At 41.5% G+C, this 8,440-nt stretch overlaps 1 protein-coding gene and 1 non-coding gene across 3 annotated transcripts; both read left to right on the forward strand.

The window, feature by feature from the left end:
* On the forward strand, positions 74 to 7,389 carry LOC8073518 (golgin candidate 4). Of its 2 annotated transcripts, none has more exons than XM_002444237.2 (15): positions 74 to 439; positions 1,196 to 1,294; positions 1,510 to 1,593; positions 1,672 to 1,815; positions 2,044 to 2,176; positions 2,279 to 2,343; positions 2,466 to 2,636; positions 2,736 to 2,843; positions 4,022 to 4,129; positions 4,322 to 4,618; positions 4,705 to 4,770; positions 4,946 to 5,148; positions 6,363 to 6,417; positions 6,505 to 6,690; positions 6,838 to 7,389. In XM_002444237.2, the coding sequence occupies exons 1-15, from the start codon at positions 236 to 238 to the stop codon at positions 7,138 to 7,140; spliced, it is 2,226 nt and encodes a 741-aa protein (XP_002444282.1). In that variant the 5' UTR covers positions 74 to 235; the 3' UTR covers positions 7,141 to 7,389. The 2 variants fall into 2 exon arrangements, with proteins under 2 accessions (XP_002444282.1, XP_021320891.1); XM_021465216.1 differs by having other exon boundaries at positions 408 to 439; positions 1,510 to 1,567; positions 6,838 to 7,375.
* Positions 7,857 to 7,928, forward strand: TRNAD-GUC. Its single transcript has one exon. It is a non-coding gene; the product is annotated as a tRNA-Asp (tRNA).

The raw sequence follows: 8,440 nt of genomic DNA on the forward strand, positions 1-8,440 counted from the left end.
TAAAATAAAACGGGGGAAAAAAAAGGAAAAATTGTCTTCGTCTCTAACCCCGCGTTAGCGTCGTGTGGCCTCCTTCCGTTACTGTCATCCCACTCCTCCCACCTCTCTCAGATCTCCCCACCCCTCCCCGCCTCGCGTCGCCACCGCCCCCTCCAAACCCTACCCCTCAGCCTCGTTGGATCGGGCCAGACCCGGCCCCGCGCCACGAGGAGTAGCGGTGGCGCCCGCCGCGGCGATGCGGAGCTCCATCGCGACCTACCGGGAGAGCCTCTCCCGGCTCGCCGGCGAGGTCGACGACGCCGCGGCCGACGAGGTCCCCGCGCCGCCGCTGGCCCCGGCAGCTAGGGGCGGGGACCTCTCCGCCACGCCGCCGTCGTCGGGGAGGCGCCGACGGTACTCCCGCCCTGGCCCCGGCCCCGAAGCCGCCGAGCCCGACGAGGTAAAACCCCCATCCCCCGCGGCAAATTCATCAGGTGAATTGGCTTCGAGTAGAGGTTCCTGTGTCTGTTATGTTATCGGGATTCGATGCTACCTTTGCTAGTCAACTGCCTTTTAGATAGTATGATTGATTTCAATCAGTCAACCAGCACGCAGAGACAATGTACTAGGGGAAATTTTGCATTGACGAGCAGTCTGTTGTTGTTGGAAGAAAAAGGAGTGTATAGAGTGTTTATATCCGAGTTTAAGGGGGTGTTGATAGCAAGGTCGGTAAGGGATCAGTAGGTTAATATAGCTTTTGCCTCTGATTAATTGATCCCGTGATTAATGTGGCTTCAAGTTATGGTGCATAAATTCATCTAAGTTGGTAGAATGCTGATATATTAGTGTTTCAAATGCTGCTTCCACAGAAATGTTGTGTATTACGTCAAGCGTTTGTTCTAATAGATGGTTAAATGCAGTGAGAAGTAAATTCTTTCCTAGCATATCATGTGGCAGAAAATGCGGTTGGTTACTTGTGATCTTAGACAGGACATATTGCACAGAAGCTATCCTTGGGGACTGGTGGACTATATGGAACTTGTTGATTGTCTGTCAATCTCTCTTAATATTGAACTGTGAAGTGAACTATTATTTGTTAGGTTGCACGAGGTTCTACTAGTTCTAAGAACAGATCCTACTGGTTCAATTCCCACATGACAAATTGTGAAAGCAGTGCAGTAAGTATGAATTTATGTAATTTCATTTTCCTTTGCAGATTTCTAAACTGAGGGTTGACATCCAAAAGCTTCAAGCTTCCGAGGCTGAAATAAAGGCATTATCTTTCAATTATGCTGCAATGTTGAAGGAAAAAGAGGTATGCCTTCTTTAAAGGTCCCTGTTTCTCCCTTTTATGCGTATCTGCTTGCCAGATCATTTTTACTTGATACATATTTTTTTGGATGCGGGAATCATTTTTAGCTAGTTTCCACATCATAATAAGGTGTCATGCTTAATATTTATGTACAACTTTACTGATTTTACGTGGCAGGCTTACAATCTTTCTTACATGTGGTCTGTATATTCTTGTAGGAACAACTTGGAAAACTTCGTGAAGAAAATGGATCTCTTAAAAGAAGCATGGAGAGCTGTAAGGCAGTTTCAGCCAATTCTAATGTAATTTTATGTTTTATTCACTTTAATAGAGTTATGCAACATGCCACTATGGTAAACTATTAACATAAGATCTCACAGGGTACTTTGGAAAGATCACCCAGAGCACAAAGGAATGCAGTTCAGGAAAATCCGTTGAATCTCACCAAGCAGAATGGATATGGCGGTGGTTCTTTTCACGGTGCTCAGGCAAATGGTCTGCATCCAGTGACAGGGTATCAGAAGGTAGTTATTACTTATAATGAGTTTCATTACATTGCTTATATTATATATTCCTAGTTTGTATTCCCTTCCCACCCCCGTCCTACTTAAAAGCTGTCGATGTGATTTTTTTTATCCTGTGGTGAAGCGTTAAAAACAACAGCTTTGATATCTTTATTTGTTGCATGCAAAGAAATTGTGTACTTAGTTAAAATAATCAATACTCTTCATTAAATTTTAATCATGCTACAGGGAAGTGCATTGGAGGAAGAGAGATCATCCTTGATTGCCAAGCAAGCTAGTCTCGAAAATGAAATCAAACAATTGAAACAGCAGCTCAGCAATAATTCCGAGAAAGAAACTGAAGCTAAAAGGAGGCTAGAAGGTATGCTTGATGTAGTCCAAACTGTTACATCTGAAACAGTTAGCAGTCTATATTAAATTTAGTGATATTTTGTTTTCTAAATCTTCTGTTTCCACATTTTAGATGAAACCAAGCGGAATGAATTTCTTCAGCAGCAACTAAATGAACTCAAGATGAACAAAGAGAAGGTAAGTTTTTTTTTCCCTATGGAAGAGATGCCTATGTATCTTGATCCACTGTCAACAGTATGTTTAAGATAATGGATTTGACTCCAATGGCATGAAGATTATTTTCTTATGTTCTTCTGCAGATATCAACTAGCATGGAAGGGCTACACAAGGAACTGAGTGAGAAGAAATCGGAGTTGAGACGTGTTCAAGATGAGGTAAGCAGAAGGGATAAGGAGCATGTGTCGGACGGATCGCTCCAGAGCCTAAGAAATATGTTGATGGCTCTACAGAAGGAGAACTCTAGCCTAAAGGTCTGAATAGATCGTGCATCTGCTATAATGTAGTGCTAATACAATGAACATATGGAAACTTTGCAACAGATTTTGACAACACAATATTTGCTTCTGCAGATAGAGAAAGTCAAGCTTGAGGCAGATCTCAAGAGTATGAAGAGTACCTCACAAAAAACTGTTGACAGTGCATTAGATACTAATAACAAGATTTCTGACTCGGAAAAGGTATGATCTTGCTCTTAAGCTGTGCTTCATATATATAATTTCAATGGTGATCAATGGCTATGGAAGATGCATGGGGTTGACTTTTTTTGTTCAATGACAAACACTACTTGTTATTATTCAGTGTTCAAAATATGTTGTTAAACGCTCGCTTAGGTGCTAGGCAGAGACCTATCATGGCTCCTAGTCCATAGGCGTCCAATTAAACACTGTATGAACTGTCACAACCCATGGATGGTGAAGAAAGGAAGAGAAGAGAAGAGGTTTTGGATGGCAAAATTGTTTGTTGTATCGTGATTCAATCTATGCCACTATGCCTACCTCTTGGTGTCCAAGTCAGTTCGATTATGCTCATGTTCGATGTAGCCCCTTCTGCTTGATTTCTCCAAAGGGTCATGAGCGCAACCAAAGCAGGGGTGCCATGCAGGGGGAGGATGTGCTGCACATGGGCAGAGTAGAGGTGGGGCGCATGGAGGCGCAGACTGGTGAGTGCAGGAGGAGAAGAGGTGGTGCACCATGGAGATGTAGAGTGACGGACTGGGGCACACAGGTGGAGAGGTGGTGTGGCTTCACAAGGATTGCCTACTGGGAATAGGTGGTGGTAGGGCATTGTTTGGTGTTATGGTGTTCAGATGGGCTAGTGGGCTGTTATGGCATTGCTCTTCCTTTTCTATTTATTATTCTTTCATATTTATGCAACTAAATCTCTATGTTTAGGCGCCCTAGCCACTAATCGGTGGCGTAGCGCCTGCCTAGCCCCTAGCACCTTCTGAAACCTTGTATTTGTTTATTCAAAACTTCGATATTAAATCAAGATCTCAATGCATTATATGTTGCTTAATGTGCTGAATGAGTTTTCCACAGTTTTTGCTAGTAAGAGTCATCTGAAAATTGCCAAGATCATAGAGTTTGTACATTTCACTATGGATTCGATGTTAAACCAAAATTTCAATGCATTATATGTTGCTTAATGTGCTGAAATGAATTTTCCACAGTTTTTGCTATTAAGTCATCTAAAAATTGCCAAGATCATAGAGTTTGTAAATGTCACTATGGATGACTTGTTACCTAAGAGTTATGGGCCAACAAAACAAGGATTTGTAGTAGTATATATTACTGGCGATACCACCTAATGGCAAAGCGAATAAAAGTACTGATGTGCTTGTAGTTCCACTGTGAAGGTTAAGGAAGAGATGGATTCTTTGAAAAGAGCATTACAGGATGCTTCCCGTGAGAGAGACAAAGCAGTGCAGGATTTGGCTCGGCTGAAGCAGCATTTGTTAGATAAGGTAACCATATATTGGTATTTGTATTTTTCTTGCATTTTTTTTGTAGTACTCGTGAGACAAGGCAAAGTATTATGTGGTCCCTTGCTTTATTTGTACTACCTACGCACAAGCTATCTGCAACACCTTTATGTTTAATGGACAACCTGTTTACTCTAAGATATGATGTGCAAACTAACAATTCACTTTCATTAGGATCTTGAAGACCAAGAAAAGATGGATGAAGATAGTAAACTCATTGAAGAATTGCGGGTAGTCTGTGAGCAGCAAAGGGCTCATATAATGCAGTTAGAGAGGGCTTTAAAGGTTGAGATGGCAAAGCAGGAGGAGAACAAAAAGATCATAAGTGAAGAGCACCAGAGGTCAAATGAACAAATAGAAGATTTGAAGTACAAACTTGCAAGCTGTATGAGTGCACTTGAATCAAAAAACGTGGAGCTGCTAAATCTTCAGACTGCCCTTGGACAGTACTATGCTGAGAGTGAAGCCAAGGTGATTGAATTCTTGGGCTATTCTTTGTTTGAAGCTTACTAATTTAAAAATTGTCAGATTGATTATGGTCTATAATTTGTATGTAGGAACGACTTGGAGGTGATTTAGCTGTTGCTAGGGAAGAACTGTCTAAATTGGCAGAGTCATTAAAGGTAAAAACAGAGCATACCTTTTAGATGCTTGAGCAAGCACTGACCAACTTCAGTACTTGTGATTGTACCTCTTATTTTCATTGGATTCATGAAGGCCTAAATTTATGGTGTGCCCACATACTTTAGTCTTTGTTATTGCCTAGTTACATTACTAAGGCATGTCCTTTTTATGCAGGTGGCAAATCAAACTATTGAGATTTCAAGAAGGGAGAAGGAAGATATAGCTACCAAACTTTCACAAGCAGAGAGGATGTTAGCAGATGGGAAGCGATCCATGCAGAAGCTTGAGGATGACAATTCAAGATTGCGGAGAGCACTAGAACAAAGCATGACAACTGTGAATAGGATGTCACTAGATTCAGATAACTCCGTTGACAGGTTGGTAATGGTTACTTTTTCTTCTGTAGCGATTTAGTGAATGCATCTATGGAGGACACCTGTTATATATATAATTATGTACCAATCATGGTTCTTGAGGCATCACATAGCATGTTGCAAAGCATACCCCAGGCGCCACGGGGCACCACAAAGATTTTAGTCACACCATATCGCCTGGGCATCACCTAGAATGCGTCTAGGTCTTCAGGCGTACTCCTACCACCATAGGATGCCACAATGCCTCAAAAACCATTGTACCAACTTGTCACCTAGGTGTGCAGGCATATCCCAGGCGCCACATGACACCACAAGGTTTTAGTTTACACCATATTTCTTAGACATTTTGCCTAGAAGGCATCCAGGTTTGTGTACCCCTAGCACCGCAGGATGCCACAACGCCTCAGAAACCATGGTACGGATGATAGAGATAGCTATGTATTATTTGGTGAAGGCAATTTTTGTCCAATACATGATATAACAGTAAGAATTAAATATACTCATATAAATGAGACCATGGACAAACATTCATTCCCAAACCTTTGTATTAGAATAATACACCAGAAGTGGAATCTTGGAGCTTGGTCCCTTAAGAATAATTGCACTCAATGTCTCTTCAATGGGGCTGCACCTGTTGTGCGAAATGATTTGGCTTTGACCATTGAGGAAATGAGACTTTGGTATTTGGCTGGAGCTAAAGGCATCACTTTATTGATTGCTCTGCTTCTTGTTGTGTTTAGCTCACCCTCGGCCATTTTTGTGGTTGTTTTGTTCTTTTGTAAATGGTGTAATTGTAGCTTGCCATCCCCTTATGCATGAGTGACTGAGTCTTGGTGTGTGTGGGTTTATTTTCTTTTGATTGGGCTCTTTTGCCCCTTTTTTGTCTTCTTAATATAAAGTCCTGTGTGTATGATAAAATAAAACTAGGCCAATTGTGTTCTCTATTCCTCTTGTTTTCACCTTTTCTTCTTTAACTTTGAAATAAGAATTGATGACCAAAGCTTAACTGCTGGTTAATCTATGGTTACCATGCCATCTGCAGCTTAACATTTCTAAATTTTATCATCCTGTTCTATGCCAAAGTTCTCTGTTTCACATGATATATCTTGTGTAATAGATTTTTCTTTTATTTCTGTACTTTCATCACCTCATCTGACAAATCAGTAGATGCTATATGATATATGCAACATATAAAAGAATCAAACTTGTGCTTGCAGGCGAATTGTGATCAAACTGCTAGTCACCTACTTCCAACGAAATCACAGCAAAGAGGTGTGTGGCTATTCCAAATCATTTAGTGTCATACTTCCAAAATTAGTTTTGTTATCCAATAATTTGCTGATGTTGGGGTACCGGCAGGTTCTGGATCTCATGGTCCGTATGCTTGGTTTCTCTGAGGAAGACAAGCAAAGGATTGGCTTTGCACAAAATAATGCTGGTAAGGGTGTTGTCCGTGGTGTTTTGGGTCTCCCGGGACGCCTAGTTGGAGGAATTGTTGGTGGAGGTTCATCTGGCAAATCTACTCAAGCGTCTCAGGATAGCCAGGTGGGATCTATATACCTGATACCTGTTTTTAATGATCCTTTCCTCTTACCTCTAAAGTTCATCTGACAATGAGAAGCACTAGGCTGTACTTTGCATTATGTTACACCCTGATGGTTGATATTTGTGTCCTCATGCCATCATGTGCAGTCATTTGCAGACCTATGGGTGGACTTCCTGCTCAAGGAGACGGAAGAAAGGGAGAAACGGGAAGCCTCAGAAGCTGCAAGGCAATCACAGGAAGAGAGTCATACCGCCACGGGTCCAAGTACATCGTCGAGCATCCAGCAACCATCGCAGCACCCTGCAAACCTGGCACCAGGCCCATCCACAAGGCCACATCTCTTGGGTAGTACAGACTCTGAATTCTCAACAGTTCCGCTAGCATCATCATCATCGTCATCATCATACTCGTCTGCGCCGAATCCGTTCTCAAGACCACCTCTAAGATGATTGCAATCAAAGTGTACACTGTACAGTACCGGACTATTGGTCCCCTTTTTTGTTCTGGGAGTGATCCCGCATCCGAAGGCTAAGCTATTTGTTCCATTCGTTGATAATGCGATGATGATAGTAGTTGATTCAGAAATTACCTTCCTTTTCCTCCTTGGGCATGTAAAGATCTCAGTATGTAAAAATGGATTCCTACCCTCGAGGCCTTGACAACAAATGGAGATAAAATGAGATTGTTGATTATACGTATCTTTTGAGAACTGGAATGCTGGAATGCTTTGTGCCGGTGTTTGACCGCTATGAGTAAGGCCGTTGGGGAATGAGGTTTTGGAACTGTTCCTGCCAGGAACGCATCTATAGTCCTCACCAAGAACTATTCCTAGCAGAATTTACCCTAACTGAACTTGCCCTAGAGCATCTTGCTTTGCATCCAAAGTTCCGAACTGAGTATTATGGATATGACTGGTAGTGGAATCTGTGTACTGCAGTATTTGCGAATGGAGCTTTGTTGTGAAACCCTGGGCTCCCTTTTCCCAGACAAAGATAGTACAACGGAATAAAAAAATTAAAACCCTGAGCACAAACAAAGTCTATATGTTTGATAGATGGTGTTGCGTAGTTTCAATAGAAAATTTGTAAACATTTGTCATTCGTATATAACAGTAACCAACAACGGAAACGAATATTAAGGTACATTTGTCAGGATCACCATCGAAGTCGTTGTAGTATAGTGGTGAGTATTCCCGCCTGTCACGCGGGTGACCCGGGTTCGATCCCCGGCAACGGCGTTTTCTTTTTATTATTATTTTCAGTCGTTCACTTTTACTTTCTTTTACTTTTAATTTAATTAGTTAATTAATTAGTTATCATTATATCTGTGCTGTTCTTCCGTCTGATTCTTTTACTTTTTTAAAAAAATATCATTATGTCTATGCTGTTCTTCTATCTGATTTTTTTTCAAAAGCCGTTTGATCATTTTCATGCTCCTCCACTTGACCTGGTATATATGAATAGACGATATATATAACCACTAATTCGTATATCCAGGATTGCGTGTGCTGTTTTTTTTCTTCCGAAAATTATGGTCATACTGCAATTTATGAAGAGCCGTATGATGAACATGACTACACAAAACCCACCCAAAAGGGTCATCACGTGCATACTGTGGAAACACAGCCATCGGAATCGTATATACTACCAACGCGAATTCCTTGCCTCCTGTTTGTTTCGCTTGCAATGTACCTATCTACAAATCCAGCAATCCTCATTTGCCAACGGAGAAGCATAGGCCTTGTTTAGT

This window comes from Sorghum bicolor, chromosome 7, assembly GCF_000003195.3.
Source record: "Sorghum bicolor cultivar BTx623 chromosome 7, Sorghum_bicolor_NCBIv3, whole genome shotgun sequence".
Taxonomy (NCBI): Eukaryota; Viridiplantae; Streptophyta; class Magnoliopsida; order Poales; family Poaceae; genus Sorghum; species Sorghum bicolor.

Bases quoted from the DNA above. Each gene is read 5' to 3' on its own strand.
- LOC8073518 (XM_002444237.2), top strand. From the start codon at position 236: ATGCGGAGCTCCATCGCGACCTACCGGGAGAGCCTCTCCCGGCTCGCC. The intron at 5,149-6,362 runs GTTGGTAATGGT...TTGTGCTTGCAG, and splicing joins TCAGATAACTCCGTTGACAG to GCGAATTGTGATCAAACTGC. The intron at 6,418-6,504 runs GTGTGTGGCTAT...GGGTACCGGCAG, and splicing joins AACGAAATCACAGCAAAGAG to GTTCTGGATCTCATGGTCCG.